The sequence below is a fragment of the Pinus tabuliformis genome, chromosome J (genome assembly GCF_031772625.1).
Source record: "Pinus tabuliformis cultivar Carrire ecotype Pingquan chromosome J, CPIR1, whole genome shotgun sequence".
NCBI lineage: Eukaryota > Viridiplantae > Streptophyta > Pinopsida > Pinales > Pinaceae > Pinus > Pinus tabuliformis.
Window position 1 is genome coordinate 1,640,801,890 of NC_142295.1, and position 21,885 is coordinate 1,640,823,774.

Genomic DNA, 21,885 nt, shown 5'->3' on the forward strand with positions numbered 1-21,885 from the left:
GGATGACAATTCAAACTCTACAAAAGAACAGGAGTCAAAAGAAGAAGAACCACTTAATCTGGTTTTGAGGAGATTAGTTCAGGAAAGAAGGCATCCAGAAAGGTATACTCCACATGATTTCCATTCAAAATTTTCTTTGTTTATTATTGAACATGATCCTAGAACTATCAGGGAGGCAAGGATTCAGACGTTGGAAAACTCTAGAAAAAGGCCATGGTTAAAGAAATGGCATCCTTGGACAACTAGTGGAGTTACCAGCTAGAAGAAAACCCATTTACAGCAAATGGTTGTTTAATAATAAGTTCAATTCAAAAGGAAAACTACATAAATACAAAGCTCGGTTAGTAGTAAAGGGTTATTCTTGGGTGCAGAGAATTGATATTAGTGATGTTTTCTCTCCTATTGTAAATTTATCTTTTATTAGATTTATTTTATCTGTTGTTGTTGCTTTCTATTTTGAGGTATAATAGATGGATGTGAAGAAATCCTACCTAGATGGGAATCTTGAAAAACATATCTACATGATGTATCCATAAGGCTTTATAGTGAAGGGTAAGATAGAGTTGTTACGAAGGTTGAAAAAGTCCTTGTATGGGTTGAAGCAATCACCAGGGAGGTGGTACCAAAATTTTGATACATATACACAAGACTTGGCTTCACAAGGAGAAAATTGGATCATTGTGTGCATTTCAAACTAGTTGATTATCATCTTATTTATTTGTTCGTGTCTTTAGATGATACTTTGTTGATGGCAAATGACAAGAAAATCATCCATGAAGTGAAATATCAATTGTCTCGTAAATTTGACATGAAGGATCTTAGTGCTACAAATGTTATCTTGGGCATGGAAATTAAAAGAGATTGAGAAAAGAGGAAACTATGATTAAATCAAATAAAGTATGTCAAGGCAATATTTGAAGTTTTAACATGCATGAAAGTAAACTGGTGAAGGTCCTATTCTTATAGGTGTAAAGTTATATGCAGATCAATTCCCCAAGACATAGGAAGAGGAAGACAACATGTGTCATGTTCCATATGCTAGTGCGGTTGGAAGTTTGATACATGTAATGGTTTGTACCAAATCATACACTGCACATGCAATGGGAGTATTGAGAAAGTATATGTCAAAGTCAGGGAGGGAGCAATTGATATTAATGAAAAGAGTTTTCTAGGATTTGTGAGGCAATTCTAGATATGGATTATGCTACTAAGGAAGACCAGTATTAGACCAAGTGTTGGATATTCACAGCTTTTTTGATGTAGATTGAATATGGGTATGTATTTAACCTATTTGGGGGAGTTATTAGTTGGATGAGCAACAGACAGTTTATAGTGCCATTTTTAGTTACATAAGCTAAATAAATGGCAACCACTCATGCATGCAAGGAAGTAGTTTGGTTACAAAGATTGTATTCACGAATAGGGTTCATAAAACAAGCTATAATAATAGATTGTGACAACCAAAGTGAATTTTCTTGGCAAATAACCCTATTTATCATTCGAAGAAAAAACATATTGATGTTCAGTATCACTTTTCGAGGGATATCATTGGAAAAATGGTGGTGTCCATGGAAAAGGTGGATTGTTTGAAGAATGTTGTAGATGCATTAATAAAATATGTGGGCACTGAAAAGTTCTCTTGGTGTAGAGAAACAATGGGCATCATTGCCTTGAATTTTCGATTATGTACTCCTATGACCCCTTATATGCAAATAAAATAGCAAGTGAGAGAATGTAGGGTATGTGTTATATTCCTTGCATAGCTTATATGCACCATGAACAAAGGGTGATCCTAGGGGAAGTTCTGTCATCCCCCTGTAGTTCAGGGGTATGCAGGGTAACAAGAGCCCCCCTACATGCATTTGCCCCAAGAAAAACAATTTCGGTGGTTTTTTGCATTTGTTTTTGGCAGTTTTCATCCCATGGTTTTACTTAGCGTGGTGAGGTGGCGCATGGTATTTTTGCTCATGGTTTTGTAGTTTCATTTATGAAACTATAGTTCGATAAGCAGTTCATTATGCCACATGATATATATTATATAGTAGAATTGTACAGAAAATATAATGAAAAAAAAACTTGTTGGCAGGTTTGGGTTTCCACGACAAAATCTCTATGTAAATTTGGGTGTTCGCCATTGTATATTTTTTTTTTCTATTAGATTCTATTTGTATTGATTAATTGTAGAGGGTTAAAATATACAAAGGGTAAGTTGACAAACCACAAGATGGTGATAATAGTGATGCAGGGAAAGTTAAAGGTATGTGTACATGTATGAAGATACGTGATTCAAGGAAGGTTGAATGAATCATGTACATAAAAATACATCCTAGTAGACTAGTGGTTGTAGTGGCTCGTTACCCATGTATTCTAATATATGGTTGTTCCCTTTTATGGATGTCAATATATTGGTAATGTTTATAAATGTCAGATCAGACCAAACATAGACTTTAATAATCACAAGATGTTTCAGTTCACAGTGAATCATGTGTTGCAGAAGGGAACATATGGTGAAAACCTGAGCTCATTGAGATTAAGACAAGTAGTCATTATGGGAGTATTGGAGTATATAACTCCTACTTGTCTTAAGCGAGAAAATTGGTTTTAGGAGAAGTTTATTGCTATTATTTAGGGGTTGGATAGATGTAATTAATTTTAGAGATATTATCCAATTAACTATCTTCATAAATTAGCTTGCGATTGAAAACTTTTCTCAACTAATTATTCTTTATGAGGTCAACATAATTCTCTCTCTTAAAAAATCATTAAAATTGAAATCATTAATATATTAAAAATATGCTTATAATTCAAAATATTGATTGCTTCCAAATTATTGTATAAGAGTATGATGCTTAAAACTCATTTTATCTTCTTAATTCCAAATGCCTAAGAAATTGGCACACATTTTATCTTCTTAATGCCAAATTCCTAAGAAATGGGAACACATTTTATCTTCTTAATGCCAAATGCCTAAGAAATCGGAACATGTTTTATCTTCTTAATGCCAAATTCCTAAGAAATGGGAACACATTTTATCTTCTTAATGCCAAATGCCTAAGAAATCAGAATGGAGACTTATCATTCATTTTTCATCAAGCAACTTGTTGGATAGGCAGAGCAGACAAAACAAAAATTCGCACACAAATCATACGAGCTGCGGCTCTTCTGTTGATCACACAAGAACTTGATTCTTACAATGAACCTGGTGAAGGGTATTTAAACCTTTTCAACTAGATACTCACCTAAAATATCCTGACAAGCACACACACTTAACTTAGTTAACTCACATTCTAAATATGGACTGCACTTATCTCTTCATCCATCACTCGACTTGACTCAACGCTCACTTAACTGATTCTCTAATTTTAGCTAACTCCACATGGGGGAGTAATTACAATTTCTAACACTCCCCTTTAATTACAATAGTATGACTCAACATGAATCAACATGACTCAACTATGCTTGCTAGGCTTACAATATAAATTGATTCAATTATCACTTAAACATGCCTACTGGTCTATGTCTCAGCTAGGCTTACAATGACTCAAGACTTTCATAATTTTTCATTTTCTTTTTCTCTTCCTCCAAATTTTAAATCCTCGAAATTTCTTCATTCTTTGTGGCGCTTTCTTGTTGTAAGCTCCATATTTCTTTACTTGCTACTGCTACGATTTTTCTTTGACTTTTATTGAATTTGTGTTGAAACACAATCTAATCTTGTCATCTACACCTTCCTCTTCAAATATTCATTCAACCATGGACTATTGCCACAACATTACATCTTCAAACTATCTTATTTTCTCTTCTTCCTGTGCTTCATATTTTTGACATTCTTTTGGCCATATTTCTTGACTCCATTGTTGAAAAATGGTTCCAATGCATTCATATTTGTCTGCAGAAACATCCATATCATTCTTTTCACTTTCATCATGAGGTGCTGCTACTTTTTCTCTATAATCTACACACTTAAGATCATCATTCACCATTTCATTCAATTCTTTTATTCCAGTTGCTGCTTTAAGACTCTCTTCATTTTTTTCTATTGGTTTTTGAATCCATTCTTCAACAAGCTTAAAATCTACATCAAATTTATTAACAACCTTGTTTTCAACTTTTTCACCCATGTTATTCTGAATACCTGCATATTCAAAAACAATGTTAAAAATATCTTTATTATGATCTTCAGTGAGAGCTTCTTGCTCTACCTTTTCCTTCTCTACCTTCTTTTCAACTTCATGGAGGTTGTCTTCCACTAGTATTTTGTTAGTGGATATTCTCATAAAAAACTCTTCAATCACTTTATCATGTTCTTGATCATCAGCTGCTACTAAATCACATACTGCATCATGAGCAGTTCCAATTGCTTCATATCTGGCTGCTACAATGGCAGCTTCAACCTTCAATGTTTCATCAAACATTGCACTTACCATATTGCTACAATCAATCTCTTTTTCAAAAACGAAACCACACATATCATCAACATAATTTTCATCAACACTATGGTGGCATATCCGATCATTCTTGTGCTCATTGACAATTTCAACTTCCCCAAATCCATCAGCTATGGCTGGATTCACCAATTCACATATAATTTTTCAGTCATCATCCACATGTGTTTCATCACAGTGAGATTCATCATCATCTGTATCATCCACATTACAGTGGAGTCCTTGAGAATTTATTTGCTCGTGCTCTGTTTCACACAAAGAAGATTCAACTTCTCTCTCTGCAATATTTTTTTCATCTTCTTCATCCATATGCATGCTTGCATAATGGGTTTCAATTTTATGGTCTTGACAACCATAATCCACTTTTGAGTGGGGTTCTCCAAACTATGTTTTCCTCTCAGAGTGTTGCTCATATACTCTCAGATCTGTGGCTGACTTCTTTTCTTGTGACATAACCTACTGCTGTATGTCACTCTCCTTTGTGCCAAACTCTACTTCCAAGATCTTTCACGCTTCCTTGGAATTTGTAGCATTTACTACCTTGCACAAACACTTCTCATCCAATGTTTGTTTTATAAAATTCAATGCTAAAGCATCGCATACTTCATCATATGAGTTATTAGAATTGTACTCAATTAACTCTTTAGCTTGAAGAAAAATTAACATCTTGATAACCTAATGATCAAAATACTTACCTGTAAACAAAGTAGGTGGTAGCAGATCAAAGCTATACCAGTTTGTTAGGATATTCCGACACATAGGAAATAGTTAAGTACAACTTGGTCTAGTGTAGAGTTAGGTAAAGTGTGTTTCTTTACCATGTATTTTTGTAACTTAAAATCTGATGGTCACGATATGTTCTAGACATCAAGTGATCTGATGGTTCATTCTCTCGGTATTATCGACACTTGATCTGTGGCTTAACACCCATTGGTCCATGATCTCTATTTAAAGATCATGCATGGTCATTTGTAGGGTAACCGTTCATGAGAGAAGCTTATGTAAATTTTCATTCTTTTATTAATAAATTGCCTGAAGTGGCCGCGTTGGCTCAAGTCATGGACTGTTTCCCTCTTTGAGGGTTTTAACTACGTCAAGAATACTGGTGTATTGATCTGTGATCTGTTTATGAGCGGTGTCCTTGACAGCACCAACTACTTCCAATGGTGGTCCTACATTGTGGATTTTAGTTAGAAGTAAAGGTCTTTACAGAATAGCCTCAGGCCAAGAAACCAAACCTCAAGATGAAGATAAGGCAACCAAATGGGAAAATAGGCAAGATCAAGCACATGGGTTAATAGGGATATCTATTTCTCCAAAACTTAGATTCCATATCGTGAAACTTGATACTCCTAATGAAGCAATGAAACAGCTCACTAAAGTTTGTGGAATTATAAATGAAATTAGAGCCTATCAACTCGAAAATGAGTTGCTTACATTGGACCCCAATAACTTTTCTTCCATTGAAGATTTTTTGTCCAAGTTCAAGACCCTTAGACTTCTCTTGGAAGGTGTTAAGGTTAAGAAAGAAGATGGTAGCCTTATCTATTCCATTCTTACTAAGTTGGGACTAACCTACTCTGTGTTTGTTTTCACCTTCTATTCTACTAGAGAAGCCTTTATTTCTCAAGAACAAGACTACAAGTCCCCCTCTTTTGATGCCTTTTGTGATTCTTTAATAAGAGAACAAGAAAAGCTCTTATATCTTGGTCTTCTTAATCTTGGAAACTCTTCTAAGAAAGACTTAGCCGCCCAGCAACAACCAAATTTAAAGAATCCTATGAAGTAATATCCTAAAAAGAATAGTCCTAAACCAAACAAGGGTCCTAAGCAATTTCAGTCTCAAAATGAAAAATCATTTCAACCAAATGATAAGGCAAATAAAAACAAAGGGAAGAAGACTCATAGACATTGCCACTTTTGTAATTCAGATGGCCACTTAAAATCCAAATGCTTTAAGAAGATGGAAGCCTTGGAAGCAGCAATGATCTGATATTCACCCTATGGGTGACATCAGTTAAATATTTATTAAACAAAGGTACTCCATACTCATGTGATGGTGTGTGTTCTGTGTTATTTAAGCAATGAATCAATCAGATTTCCAATACACAGACATTTAAATGGAAAGACATCAGAGAAATGCACTAAGCAACAAAAAGACACAAGAAATTTAATAACGAGTTCACCCTATTCTCCAGGGCTACATCTCCGGTCTAGCTTTCAGTGGTGGCCTTGTTTTATTGTGTCTTAAGCAGAGAAATTACAATACAGGGACTCAATGTGAGTTCTCCTAAAGCAGGTTTTGCTACTGGCATTGTTGATGATTCTACAAAGTTGTATAAGTTTAACAACTTTGGGTCATCAAATCTTCCCTCGGTATTTGTTGCTCATAATGATGAAGTGAGAAAACTTTGGCATGAGCGATTTGGTCACTTAAACTATCGCTCCCTTCGAAATCTATGTAAATAAAATATGGTGACAGGTCTTCCAATGGTATCTTGCAGAGATGTTGTTTGTTCCGGATGTGTACTCGGAAAACGTCATCGGGATAGTTTTGAAAAACATGCCTCTTGGCACACCTCAGCCCCTTTACAATTTGTGCATAGTGATTTATGTGGTCCACTTCCAGTTGTTTCATTCTCTGGCTAAAAGTATTTCTTAACTTTCATTGATGATTTCTCCAGACGCATTTGGGTATACTTTTTAAAATCAAGAGTGAAGAATTTAACATGTTCTTGGCCTTTAAGGCCTTTGTTGAAAAACAATTTGGACATCAAATTCTTAAGCTAAGATCTGATAATGGCAGAGAATATGTTAACAACAAATTCCTCAACTTTTGCACTGAGAATGGAACTCAAATGCAACATAATGTTCCATATACTCCACAACAAAATGGTGTAGCTGAAAGGAAGAATCGCACATTAAAGAAAATGGCTAATTGTATGCTTCAATCTAAAGGACTTAGCCTTAATTTTTGGGCAGAAGCAATTAACTGTGCAGATTACATAGTAAACAACACTCCTGCTAAAGTTTTAAAGAATATCACTCCATAAGAATCATGGAGCTCAATTAAACTTCTTTGTCTTTTGCTAGACTTCTGGGTTCCTCTGCTGCGGCTTGAACCTCTCTAACCATGGCAACAATCTCTCCCTCTTCTTTTTGATTCCTTTTCTTAGTCTTCTTCAGTCGCAGTTTGCGACCCATGACTGTTATCATTCCTTTTCTTATAGTTGCTTTGTTGATTGCATGAGGCTCTCTCCCATATCGCCTCCGAAAAAAAATATATAATTTTCAATATGTACCCCCATAAGGCACAATCTTCACCTTAAAGACTGTCATTTTAGACAAAAAACGAAATAATTTTGTAAAGTGACAAATTTTACAAAACCATAAATTCTTTTGTCATAAAACTTCTTTTTTTTTCTTAATTCCCTTTCAATTAAAAAATCTCAAACTCTTTTTAGAAAACACCTTTATACCATATACCTTTGTTTTTTTTTTTTTTTATAAAAAAGAATTCCAAAAATATCTTCCATATATCTTTAGACCCTTAAAAAAAAATTCAAAAACTTCTTTAATTGAAACACCTTTGGAATAAGGTCAAACCTTTTGACTTTCTTTTAAAAAATCACATATCTTCGTAATAAAAAGTCACATATCCCCTTAAGACTTGTGCACTGAATGAATAGCATGCATGCTAAATGACTAACTTCTTTAATTGAAACACCTTTGGAATAAGGTCAAACCTTTTGACTTTCTTTTAAAAAATCACATATCTTTTTAATGATGATGATGATGATGATGGTTAACGTCCACTGAGACCAAATTGGTCTATCGGACCTACAATTTTCTTAATTTTTACTTGACTGGCTCCTCGTCTTTCTTGGCGAGATTGGTGTTGTAGCTTTCTTTCTTTTCTCTACGGTCTTCCAACTTCCTTTGTCTTGCATCTCCTTCATCTCTTCTGGTTCTTGGGACATTGGTGTCTTAGCTTCGCGATCTATAGTCGGAGAAGTTTGGTCTTTGATGTTAAATGAAGGTTTATTTTCTGTGGTATTCAAATCCTCATAACTGTTGATTTGTTGGGGCGGGATTTCTCCTTGCTTGCTTTGAGAGTTGTTTCCTTCTTCCTTGATTTCTTGCGACTCAGAGTTTTCTCTAGAGTATTCTTCTTTGATGACAGTGTAGTGTTCTTTTTGTGCTCCTTCCCACCATGTAGATCTGTGGTGATTTTTTCTAGCAAAATTTTTCTTAGAGGCTTTTGGGCAATTTTTGGCTAGATGCCCCGTCTCAAAGCACGATCGACATCTGAAGAGGACACTTTCATAATCAAGCTTCTGGTTTCACACATAGTCTTTACTTGTTAGGTTTATTTCAGCTGGGAATCCGACGCTGAAATCCATTTCCACACAGATGCGTGCATAGGTGGTTCTGGCATATTCCTCTGTTTCTGGGCACCTGCAGTAAAATTTCCCAATTGCATTTCCGATGGCTTTTAGCGAGGAGAGATTCCAGAGATGCAAGGGTAGGCTTGGCAATCTCACCCAAACTGGTGCTGACGTTATCACTGCTGTAGAGGGATCGAATGATGGGTTCCATGGCTTCATGAATAGGCCTGATTTTTCCCAAAACCAAGGGTCGGAATCTAGAATACATTGTCTGCTTTCAGGATTTTCAAAATCTACTATAAAGAAACCTCTAGCACAGGGGTAGATATTAATTTCATCAGAAATGATAGGCTTCCATACCTCCGAGATCCAATTGTGGAGTGCTGTAAGCCGCGGCCAAAAACCATTGAACCGGCAAATTAGGGCACTTTCGGAGAACTTCAAAACTTCATCGAGTGAGTCCTGGACCATATCCCCTTCAGACTCGTGCACTAAATGAATAGCATGCATGCTAAATGACTTTTCATATCCTTCGATTGGTGAATGGTGAATTCAACTTATTCCTTCGGCGGCTACTGTAGAATGGTGAATTCAACTTATTCCTTCGGCGGCTACTGTAAGAGGAGTTTGTGACCTACACGTGATGTCGGTTTTCCCACGTAATTAAAATGGAATTTATTAATGCTTGTATTTTCTAGTCCTGCAGCTCTGCGGCTCTCTTAACCACCAACCACGGCTTTGCAATTTATTAATGCTTGAATTTTCTAGTCCTCCAAATCTGTTCGACGGGGGATGGAGGATTAGTTGCTTACGGTGGCGGCGCTTGTATCTTCTAGTACTCCAACTCTGTTCACGACGACGGGGATGGCGGATTAGTCGCTTGCAGTGGCGGCTAGCGCACCGCAGGCCAATAAGGAATTCACGGCTCTTAAATAATCGAAAAATAATAAACTGTGCGGCTCTTGCAGATTGGCGCTGCACTTATCAGATACAACAAAGGCCTGAGAAACCTTTGTGAAATTTCTAACACAACTCACGTGATCTGACTTTGTCAAAATGTTACAATTTCCATTGTCTTCTCTGACAATTTGCGATATTAGGAACTCTTTCAAGTCTAGAGACTGTTCAAATTCAGAAGTCCATTTTGGCAATTTGGGTTATTAAAGCCTGTTCAAATTCAGAAGTCCATTTCAGCTGCTTCGAGATAAGTAACGCAACTAGCGTATCTTATTCTGCAAATATCTTGGATTCCATGAAGTAGTAATCGATACTTCCAAAATTTGCAATCCATATAAGTTCAGCAACTTTATCAACATAAGGTAACCCTGTGCTTCTTTACTACAGAGTTGACGTTTTATTTAGGCGTATTGTGTTTCTGCTGGAAGCTGAGAAAGATGGAAGTGGAGAAGGTGCTTCATATGAACGCGGGGCTTGGAGACTCCAGCTATGCTAAAAATTCCACTCGCTTCCAGGTTTCCATTTTTAATCTACCATTTTCTATCTTACGTTTTAAAATAAATTATATATCGTCTCACTATTGATAGTAATGCAATATTGCAGAGGAGAGGATTAGAATTTGTAGAGCCCATCATGGAGGACAACATTTTATCCATGAAAATGAAGATGTTTATGGAATGCAAGACAGTTTGCATTGCAGATCTTGGTTGTTCATCCGGCCCCAATGCTCTCATTCCCGCGGAAAACATAACAAAGACCCTCAAAGCCAAATATTTATCTGCGGGCATGGCTGTTCCGCAGTGCCAAGTATTCTTTAACGATCTTCCTGCTTCTGATTTCAATTCACTCTTTAGAAGTTTGCCTTCTTTTTCAGTAAATATTGATCATCAGAATGAAGAGGGAGTAGCAGACAGATCATATTTCGCAGCAGGCGTACCAGGTTCATTCTATTGCAGGCTATTTCCAGACAAGGCTCTCCATTTCGTTCATTCTTCCTTTAGTCTTCATTGGCTCTCCCAAGTATGTTTTGGTAATCTTGTTTTCATTTTTATTTTGATTTCAGTAATGAGAATTTGAACCCTAAATTTTATGGTTTTACATAATACAGCCCTAACAAAAACATAAATATTATTAAAATAAATCCACTTAATCCACAACCTTAACCCAGTTTTTGTGTCATGATCAGGTTCCTGCTGATATCTCAAAGAAAAATTCAGTGGCATGGAATAAGGGGAAAATCTTCTGTGGAGGATCTCGGGCTGTTGGGGAAGCGTATTCTCGTCAATTTCAGAAAGATTTCAACACGTTTCTGAGAGTCCGGGCAGAGGAGGTGGTTGAAGGAGGCCGGATTTTTTTGGTGTTAACAGGTCGAACAACTCAGATCCAAGCGATCAGGGTTTCCTTGCCTTCTACTGGGAAGCGTTAGAGAGCAGTTTGAATGAATTTGTTGAAATATTAATTTCACCTGCCGTACGGGAGCATTAAACGGCAACACAAAACCATTCCCGAAAACCACCTATCTTTATCGCACCGCCTTTTGGCAAAGGCTGTTTTTCCTTGGAGCCCTCCGAACACATTCACATGCTGCCACGCGTCTGCTGTACGAACCCAAAACTGCTTTCCCCGGACATTAAAGTTCGTTCGGTTTGCTGGAGGTTGGCGTGCGAACCACGTAGGATCGGCTCAGCGATTTGATCGCGTGATCTCAGCCGTCAACTTTCCGAAGATGCATATCGCCTGCGTCAATTCAAGTTTTGCGTGCTGTGTTTGGTTTTCCCGTTGACCGCCGAGAATGGAAGAATTAATGTAGTTGGTGGTTGTACGTAATTTCTTGGTGGCGGTCTTTAATATTGTGATGGGCATACGTCCCATACATTTAACATAGCTATGGGCACATTTTGATATAAGTTTTTTTTATGTTTTATATATATACTATGTAAGCCTACGTGAGGCAGTAGTTATGTAGTTTTTTTTATGTGCGGTAGTTTTAGAGTGTAGTAATTGTGTGTGATGGCTGCGTAGTGTTGTAACATGCGTCGACCATTTTTTTGTAATATGAGAGCCTTGGGGGAGCGAAAGAAGTGTGTGCACAGCAGTGCATGAAAAAGAGCAGCATAGAATTTTTTTTATGTGATTGGTCATCATAAAAAGGAAGGAGCAGCGAAGTGAATGCATAGTGGTGCATAAAGAAAAATGGTTGAATATGTTGTAAAATTTTGTGAGACATAGTAAAACAGAGGAGTAGCAAAAACCATGTGTGGTTTTGCACAGCAGTGCATAAAGAAAATGGTGGAGCGTTTTTTTTGTAAGTCTAAAGACAGAGTTTTGTTTTTGATGGGTGAAAGTAATTTTGGTAAATCCCTCTGAGTGAAAGAGGATGAAGTTTGTATCAGGCTTTATATTTTAATTAATAGAAATGTTTTATGGTGTGTAATATTCTGTTCAGTCAATTTTTTTTTTAAAAAGCTTCCCTGTGCACAAAAAGATCCTGTGGCAGAAGGAAACAGAGCATTGCCTCTGTGGTGTTAATGATTGTTTGGTTTTGGTATTTCTCCATTTAAAAATACCCAACAGTGGTATCGGAGCTAGTCCAGGCTCTTTGAAGGCTCAAAGATGCTGAAGGAAGGACTCTTGTTGTAGCAGTGAAGGCTCTCCAGCAGTGTGAAGCCACAGCCAAAAGGGGTAAGGTATTTCTCAAAGCTTTTCTTTGTGTTACTGTTGAAGGAACAGTCAGTGACTTAAAAAAAAAAAAACAGTCAAGTATTTAAAGCCTAGATAAGAATGGCAAGGTCAAAGAAGAAAGCTTCCAGGGCTGTTAAAAATGTATCTCCCCCCTCTACTAAACTAGAAGGCAATCCATTAGAATACATTCTATTTGAAACCCCAAAGTTTGATGGAAACTTTGATGTATGGGAAATAAAGATGAGGGCTTTCCTAATGTTTGAGGGGATTGAAGTCTGGGAGTCAGTGATTGATGACAGCAAGATGGATAAAGAATCCATGGAGTATGATGCGCAAGCAGCAAAACTAATCTTGAATGGACTCCCTGATTCTGTGAAGAAGAATCTAGGAAAATATACATCAGCAAAGGATATTTGGGACAGACTGCATGACCTTCATGCAAAGGGAGCACTGACCATGACAATGAGTCAAGAAGAACCCATTATAGAAGCTGAGAATGAAAAGCTTGACCTCATCAAGCTTCAAGTAAAAGAAAGGGATGAAGAGCTTGCCAAGCTCAAGAAGGAGCTTGACCAATGCAAGAGGAAACATCATGAAGAAGTCATATCCATGACAAATCAGCTGAATGGAGCAAAGAAGCAAGCAGATGTCTTGACAAGTCAACTTGAACAAAGACACAAGAAAGTGAATAAACTTGTAGAAGAGATTGGATAGTACAAGGTAGAGGTCTCCTCCCTTAAGTCTGAACTACAAGAAGCCAAGAAGCAGGCACAAGGAGCTGAGAAGAAAATGAAGAGCAGTCAGGGAAAAGATGAAGAAATATCCAAAATGAAGACAGATATTATCTCCTTCAAAATAGTAGCAGCTGAAGCTACTCGTAGCAAGGAAGAAACTGAGGGACAACTAGCAAAGAGAAATGATGTATGTGAAAAACTAGAAGAAGAGATTGTCCTCCTCAGGAAGAAGGTTGAAGGGATGAACAAAATAATGAAGAGTTCTCAAGCTTTGGATGACATGCTCAGCGATCACAGATCTCCATTTGATAAATCAGGACTTGGGTATGTAGGTGAATCCTCAAACAAGGATGAGGATGATTTAAGCAAAGGAGATGTGAAGAAGCCAGAAAGAGATGGTGATGCTCCTAGTTCTAGCAAAGGCAAGGAGAAAAATGAAGGCTGCAATAGAAGAAATCCTGCTCCAAGCAGAAAACCAGCTCCAAGTAGAAATGTAGCTGATGTCAAAGAGGTAAGAGGCAATGGTTATCATCAAAGGATCTCAAGGCAGCAAGGGTTCAGAAGTGCATCAAGAAAACCTCCATCTCCCAGGTACCAAAGTTCATTTTATGGTTATTGTTATGCTTGCTCAAACTTTGGTCATATGGCAAAAGATTGTAGAACATTTCATAGAGATAGATGTTGTAGTCTCCGGAAATCTCCAAGAAACAATTCTAGAAGAAATCATGAAGTGTTATGCATGAACAATGTTGAATGTTTCAAGTGTCATAACATTGGGCATATGGCACGAGATTGTAACTTGACATGGGCTCTTACACAAGCTAGACCCATGCAAAAGAAGAAAGTTACACAAGTATGGAGAAGAAAAGAAATACAGTGTGAAAGCCCCTTAAGCAACGCAGCTGATCTAAATTTGTTTTGAGAAGAGTCTGCCAAAAGAAGACAAGCATACATTAAAGGGGAGCTTGTAATTTTTTGTTGCTGAACTGTCTTAACAGTCATTCTTTAATGAAGACTTCTTTTTATAAAGGAAAGACATGAAGTTAAATCTGCCATAACAGCAGAGAAGAAAAGGGGGCAGCGCTCAAATGTAAAGAGCAGCAGCGCAAGAAGAAAAGTATGCAAAGCATGGAGACCCTCACAGCAGTGGGAGGACAAAACATAAAACAGCAGTTTGAAATTTTTTTATGGAGCACATGCAAAGAAATGCATAAAGAAAAACATGGACAGCATATTTTTAATGCACATGGAATGAATGAGAACGTGTGAGGAAGCAGAAAATTGAAAGGGATTGCACAGCAGTGCGTTGTGAAAATAAAATAAATGAAGCTGAAGATTGTGTGAAGCAAGGGTGCATAAGAAAAGGCAGCAGCCCGTGTTAATTTTTTTTCGTGGAGAATGAAGTGCCAAGTGTATGTGCACACAGCAGTGCAAATTGCAGCAGCAACACAACAGCAAGTGTATGGACAGCAGCAGCTTGAAGAAAAGTTTTCCCATCGTGAAGAAGGAGAAGCACACAGCAATGCAAACAAGAAAGATGCAGCAGCATTAAAGTTTTGTTGAAGAAATGAGATGTAATGGACAGCAGCACATGCAAAAGAAATTTTCCTTACAGCAGTAAAGGTAAATGTAATGAATTTGTTGTTCATTGAATTGAAATGCAATATATGCAACAGCAGTGAGTGTAAGAAATGTTTACACACAACAGTGTAAATTTGTAAGTTGGGATAGTGTAATTGTTCCAGAAAAGACAGAGTATTTTGTCTTTGAAAAGTGCAGAAGCAGTGCAAGTGTAGACACAGCAGTGTGGGGTAGACACAGCAAAGAAGATGGCACAACAATGCAGCAGAGAATATGCAGCAGCATAAAAGAACATTGTAATGAGTTTGCACACACAGCAGTGCAATGATTGTTTTGTTTTGGAGCTGCATTTGAAGCAGTCATTTGGTAAATCTCTCTATCAAGAGGATGATGCTTTTCAGCATAGTCATTTGGTAAATCCCTCTGTTGAGAGGAAGATGCTCTTTAGCATTGTTTGGTAAATCCCTCTGTTAAGAGGAAGATGTTTTTATAACTGGTGAATCCCTCTGTCATGAGGAAGGTGCTCTTAAGCACAGTTTCAGGTTAATCCCTCTATCAAGAGGAAGACAACTTTGTTTATTTGTGAACTGCATCAGAAGCAGTTGGTGAATCCCTCTATGTGAGGAAGATGTTATTGCAACAGCAGTTGGTGAATCCCTCTATGAGAGGAAGTGTTTGGGTATGACTGAATGCCCAGCAACTGAAATTAAAGGGGAGTGTTGAAATATTAATTTCACCTGCCGTACGGGAGCATTAAACGGCAACACAAAACCATTCCCGAAAACCACCTATCTTTATCGCACCGCCTTTTGGCAAAGGCTGTTTTTCCTTGGAGCCCTCCGAACACATTCACATGCTGCCACGCGTCTAGTGTACGAACCCAAAACTGCTTTCCCCGGACATTAAAGTTCGTTCGGTTTGCTGGAGGTTGGCGTGCGAACCACGTAGGATCGGCTCAGCGATTTGATCGCGTGATCTCAGCCGTCAACTTTCCGAAGATGCATATCGCCTGCGTCAATTCAAGTTTTGCGTGCTGTGTTTGGTTTTCCCGTTGACCGCCGAGAATGGAAGAATTAATGTAGTTGGTGGTTGTACGTAATTTCTTGGTGGTGGTCTTTAATATTGTGATGGGCATACGTCCCATACATTTAACATAGCTATGGGCACATTTTGATATAAGTTTTTTTTATGTTTTATATATATACTATGTAAGCCTACGTGAGGCAGTAGTTATGTAGTTTTTTTTATGTGCGGTAGTTTTAGAGTGTAGTAATTGTGTGTGATGGCTGCGTAGTGTTGTAACATGCGTCGACCATTTTTTTGTAATATGAGAGCCTTGGGGGAGCGAAAGAAGTGTGTGCACAGCAGTGCATGAAAAAGAGCAGCATAGAATTTTTTTTATGTGATTGGTCATCATAAAAAGGAAGGAGCAGCGAAGTGAATGCATAGTGGTGCATAAAGAAAAATGGTTGAATATGTTGTAAAATTTTGTGAGACATAGTAAAACAGAGGAGTAGCAAAAACCATGTGTGGTTTTGCACAGCAGTGCATAAAGAAAATGGTGGAGCGTTTTTTTGTAAGTCTAAAGACAGAGTTTTGTTTTTGATGGGTGAAAGTAATTTTGGTAAATCCCTCTGAGTGAAAGAGGATGAAGTTTGTATCAGGCTTTATATTTTAATTAATAGAAATGTTTTATGGTGTGTAATATTCTGTTCAGTCAATTTTTTTTTTAAAAGCTTCCCTGTGCACAAAAAGATCCTGTGGCAGAAGGAAACAGAGCATTGCCTCTGTGGTGTTAATGATTGTTTGGTTTTGGTATTTCTCCATTTAAAAATACCCAACAGAATTCGTATCTCAGGTAATTTTATATTATTGCTTTTAGCTTCAGTTTGAATGGGTTTGATATTGAATTCAAATGGTTATTGAAAAGTTTACTATTTGTGCAGGGGTTGATCGAGGAAGAGAAGATTGACTCATTCAACATCCCCTTGTATGCTCCATGTCCAGAAGAAGTGAGCGGAGAAGTAGAGAGACAGGGTTCATTTGAAATACTACGACTGGAGCTCCAGAGAAAATCAGAGACACTTACCGAGGAGGAGATGGAAGCCATGAGAGGCTCGGCCTCTGCAAAGGCTGCAGTTGGCAAAAAGGATGCGAAGATATTGAGAGCAGTGTTGGAAAGTCTGTTGAAACACCATTTTGGAGAAGAAATAATGGATGCGTTGTTTGAGAGGTTCGGACAAATAATTGGAAAGAGATACAGTACTGAACGCAACATGGGATGTGGATAGAAAGGAGGAATTCTGTTTCTAGTACTCGAGCGTAAATGACTTGAAGTTCGAGTTATGTTGTATGATGTTTTTAGGCAGTTTCCCGTTGCAGTCTTTCACCTGAGAGTCTCTCAGTTTATGGTATAGTGTAATTGATAAAAATTGATAAGGTATTTTTTTTAATAATTTTTGGTAAGAATATAATTTGCATTTGTCAAATTGATAAAGTGCTTGAGTTTTAGGTTTTTCAAGTTATGGTTAAAAACATATTTTAAATAATACAAAAATTAAAAAAAATTTAAAATTGTTTTTTAATTATTAAAAATTAATATAAATCGATTTTACTTTTGGATCTATTAAATATTTAGAAATCAAATTTTTTTGGATGTAAATTTTTTTAATTTATTCTTTAATCCGGAGTTAATATGAATTTAGGATGGTTTAATTTATTCTTTAAACAAGTATTGCAAGGAAAAGTAGTTCTTGTCATTTAAGTGGATGTTATGTTTTAAGAAGAATTGTAAAGTAATTGGGTAGTAAAGACTATTAAGTTTGCACATTTACACTTTCACCCCTACATGTTAAAGATAATTCTTGTATTTTTTTCAAAATATCCATATAGAAATTAATAGTATTAGTGGCTTTTACTAATTTATGTTTTATTTTGATCCAGTGATCATGTTTTTTAAATTGTATGGTCACTGTGTTTAATTCCAATTGCCTTGTTTATTTCAAGAATATAGGTCTCCCAATGATGTTTAGATTGGCTTTCATGCAAAATAAACTTCTTTCATGTTCTAGTATTATTAGCCTTGGTAGTTTGTTGTATTAAAAAAAAAGTTGCTTCAACTAAAACTTTCAATTTGGCCTTGTATTATTATAATAATAATAAAAAAAAATCATACTCATACTCAGTGCTCATTTGTATTGGGCTTTGCTTCAATAAATTTGAATCTTAATCTCATCCATCACATCAATTCATGTGGAATGGATTATATTGAAGCGGAGAAAATTATTATAAATAGTCATGCCATCAAATCATTTGTAACAAAAAAAAAAAAAAAAAAACTTACTAGTCATACTCAGTACTCATTTGTACTCATTTGTGATGATGATGATGATGGTGGTTAACGTCCACTGAGACCAAACATTGGTCTATGGGACCTAAAGAAACAAATTATTTATTTTGATTTAAAATTTTATTCCTATGCTCAAAAAGCTTAGAGAGAAGCCTCCCGAGCTCACTATAATTTTGACATTGTAAAAGGCTAAGAAGGTCAGTATTGTAACAAAGATTGTGAAACTGAGATCTAGCGTGGTTGCAGGGCACTTTAAGAGGAAGTGGTTTTCATCCTCGATGTTCCTATTCTCACATATATGGCAGATCCTTTCCATCCATGGCATTTTGGGAGCTGCCCAACGACCTGTTTCATTATGGAGCTCATGAGAAGTCTTTCTAATCTTTGCTATATTAATTTTCTCTTTGAACTAGTTAAAATAGAGAGATACTTTTGATCTTCTAGGATGGGATTGTATTACACTGTGCTTAAATAGATTTGAATTTTAATCTCCACCACGGAGCTCATGAGAAGTCATTCTAATCTTTGCTATATTAATTTTCTCTTTGAACTAGTTAAAATAGAGAGATACTTTTGATCTTCTAGGATGTGGTTGTATTACACTAAGCTTAAATATATTTGAATTTTAATCTCCACCACGTAAACAAAAAGATTCAAACCCATAGTGTGTGAGCCTCGACCACAGGTACTCCTCCCCGCTTACAGATCCACAAGATGGCATCCCGTGGCCATGCCTACTCTCTCCGCGAGAAACTGGATTATCAACCCATGCCCGTCGCTCACATCAAAAGCCATAGCAAGGACTACCCTGCAATCGCCTCTGCCTGCAAATAATGAAAACTCTAAGAAGTGACAAATTTCAAGAAGCTTGGCGAATCTTCTTATATATATATCGCTCCCTGCTTGCAAACAAATAAAATTTGAAAAATGTTGGGGATTTTTCTGGTAAAATCCCAAAAACAAATAAACTGAACACACAGAGGCAATGCTCTGTTTTCTTCTCTCCACAGGATATTTTTGCACAGGGAAGCTTTAAAAAAAAATGATTGAGAACAGAGTATTACACCACCATAAAATGATTTCTATTCATTAAAATATAATGCCTGATACATATTCATCCTCTTTTACTGAGAGGGATTCACCAAAAATACATTCAACAAAACTCTGTCTCCACCTGAGAATTTACACTGCTGGTGTGTAAAAACCCATTTACATTTACTGCTGTAAAACCCCTTTTACATTTACTGGTGTAAAACTATTTTACACATACTGCTGTAAAACAATTTTTACATATGCTGTAAAATTTTTATATTGCATTTCATTTTCAAAAATAAAAATTCACAGTCATTCATATTACTGTGCATTCTTCCATTCGTTTGAGCAACACACAAAAATACCTTTCAACCCCTGGTTATTCATATGTTTTGCACTGTTGTGCGTTATGCTCCCCACACCGTTCACAAGTCTTCATTCCTTTTTTTATTCACACGCGCGTGTGTTCTGCTGCTTCATTTTTTTACAATGGTCAACGCCCCAACAAAAAAAACTATAACACGTTTTGATGTATAATAATATATGCCGTATATAAAACTTAAATACTCTACCTACACTTATGAGGATTTATTAAATGCATTAATAAAAACCTGCGGTCAACGAAACTTGAATTTTACTCCACGCATAATTTTTAATGCTGGCTCGTATGCAGGTTTGACTGATGGACGGCGGAGAATGACGAAGGCGATCGGACGGTGGACAAGAATATCGGGAGGCTTTTTGCTGCTGAACTTTAGGCTCCGAAATGTCAGTCCTGCTGACGTATATAGAGGACCACGTGGCTGAGTATAATTGTATCGGGCTCGATTATACGGAAACTACTTTATGATCAAAGGCGGTCCGATATGCTCTGGTGGTTTTGCTGAGCGGTTTTGGGTGCATTAACTGCTGCTCGTTTATTTCCTTAATGCTGCTGCATGGGTCCACTGATGTGCGGTTGAAATTACATTTTCAACACTCCCCTTTAATTTCAACTGCTGGGCATTCGGTCATACCCAGACACTTCCTCAAAAATTCAAAGCTTTTCTGATCCAATGGCTTTGTCAAAATGTCTGCTACCTGTTCTTGAGTCCTGCAATGTTCTAGGACAATTTCTCCATTGTTCACCAATTCTCTGATGTAGTGAAACCTTGTATCAATGTGTTTCGTTCTCTTATGAAACACTGAATTCTTTGACAATGCAATAACTGAGCTATTATCACAAAAAATCACTGTCGCTTTTGCCTGCTCTTGGCCTAAGCTCCTCAACATTCTTCTCATCCAAACTGCTTTACATGCTGCTGCTGTAGCTGCCACATATTCAGCCTCTGATGTAGACAATGCTACAATGGACTGCTTCTTAGAAGCCCATGAAATGGCTCCTGAACCCATATGAAAAACATAATCGGAAGTGCTTTTTCGATCATCTACACTTCCAGCCCAATCACTATCAGTGTATCCAATTAAATTTGAACATTCTGAAGTACTATATAAAATTCCAAACCTTTTGATACCTTTGACATACCTCAGAATTCTTTTTGCTACCTGCCAATGTGCTTCCTTTGGCCTCTCCATGAATCTGGAAATTAAACTAACAGCAAACATAATGTCAGGCCTAGTAGCTGTTAAATACATAAGGCTGCCAACAATACTCTTGTACAAACTAGGATCAAAATCCTTACTGCTATCCTCTCTGCTGAGTTTTAATCCCATTACTGTGGGAGTGATCGCTGCCTTGCATTCTTGCATGTTAAATCTGCTCAACACTTGATTTACATATCTAGCTTGTGAGATAAAAATTCCTTTTTCATTTTGATCTACTTCTATGCCTAAGAAGTATCTCAAGAAACCCATGTCAGTCATTTCAAATTCCTCTTTCATGACTGATTTAAAGTTCTTAATGAGCTGATCATCATTACCTGTGAAAATAACATCATCAACATATAAGACAACAATTAAAATTTTACCATCTTTTTCTTTGATGTAGACGGTGGGTTCTCCTTCACACTTGTCAAATTCATTATCCAATAGATAGGAATCTATCCTGCTGTACCATGCTCTTGGTGCTTGCTTCAGCCCATAAAGAGCTTTCTTCAATTTGCACACTTTGTGCTCTTCACCTTTCTTCTCATAGCCTAGAGGTTGTTCAATGTAAACCTCTTCCATTAACACTCCGTTTAGGAATGCTGACTTCACGTCCATTTGGTAAACTTTCCACTTGTTTTGAGCTGCTATGGACAGCACTGCTCTCACGGTTTCCATTCTTGCAACCGGTGCGAAAGTCTCCTCATAATCTCTCCCATATTGCTGCTTGTACCCTTTGACAACCAGCCTTGCCTTGTGTCTTTCTATTTTACCTTCAGCATTGCTCTTGGTCTTGTAAACCCATTTCACTCCAATGACTTCTTTGCCTTTTGGTAGCTCAACCAAATCCCATGTTTTGTTTCTCTCTATGGCATTCATCTCCTCATCCATAGCTTCTATCAATTTCTTATCTTTAATTGCATCTTCGAAATAAATAGGATCATCAACATGACAATACAAGGCAAATAAGGAATTCATTCCTTCATCATAAATGTCACTTAAATTTCTAAATTTCTTACCTCTTTCATTTGGTGTGCAAGTGCTTGAAGATGCACTTGAATTTCCTCCTTATGGTGTGCTTGGAGAAGCACTTTCATTTATGCTCAATGGTGTCCCTTGCTGTCCTTGTGTTG

The 21,885-nt window shown here is 37.0% G+C and overlaps 1 protein-coding gene across 1 annotated transcript; it reads left to right on the plus strand.

Annotated features, from left to right (window-relative positions):
• Nucleotides 1-10,023: 10,023 nt before the first annotated feature.
• Nucleotides 10,024-17,218, plus strand: LOC149233820 (putative jasmonic acid carboxyl methyltransferase 1). Its single transcript, XM_089382305.1, has 5 exons — nucleotides 10,024-10,305; nucleotides 10,394-10,810; nucleotides 10,977-11,186; nucleotides 11,337-11,555; nucleotides 16,734-17,218. Exons 1-5 carry the CDS (start codon nucleotides 10,228-10,230, stop codon nucleotides 17,076-17,078), a joined length of 1,269 nt encoding a protein of 422 aa, XP_089238431.1. The 5' UTR covers nucleotides 10,024-10,227; the 3' UTR covers nucleotides 17,079-17,218.
• The last annotated feature ends 4,667 nt before the right edge of the window (nucleotides 17,219-21,885 follow it).

Coding starts and splice junctions, on each gene's coding strand:
- LOC149233820 (XM_089382305.1), top strand. CDS start 10,228: ATGGAAGTGGAGAAGGTGCTTCATATGAACGCGGGGCTTGGAGACTCC. Junction 11,187..11,336: donor CTCAGATCCAAGCGATCAGG/GTTTCCTTGCCT, acceptor CTTTTGGCAAAG/GCTGTTTTTCCTTGGAGCCC. Junction 11,556..16,733: donor ATTCAAGTTTTGCGTGCTGT/GTTTGGTTTTCC, acceptor CTATTTGTGCAG/GGGTTGATCGAGGAAGAGAA.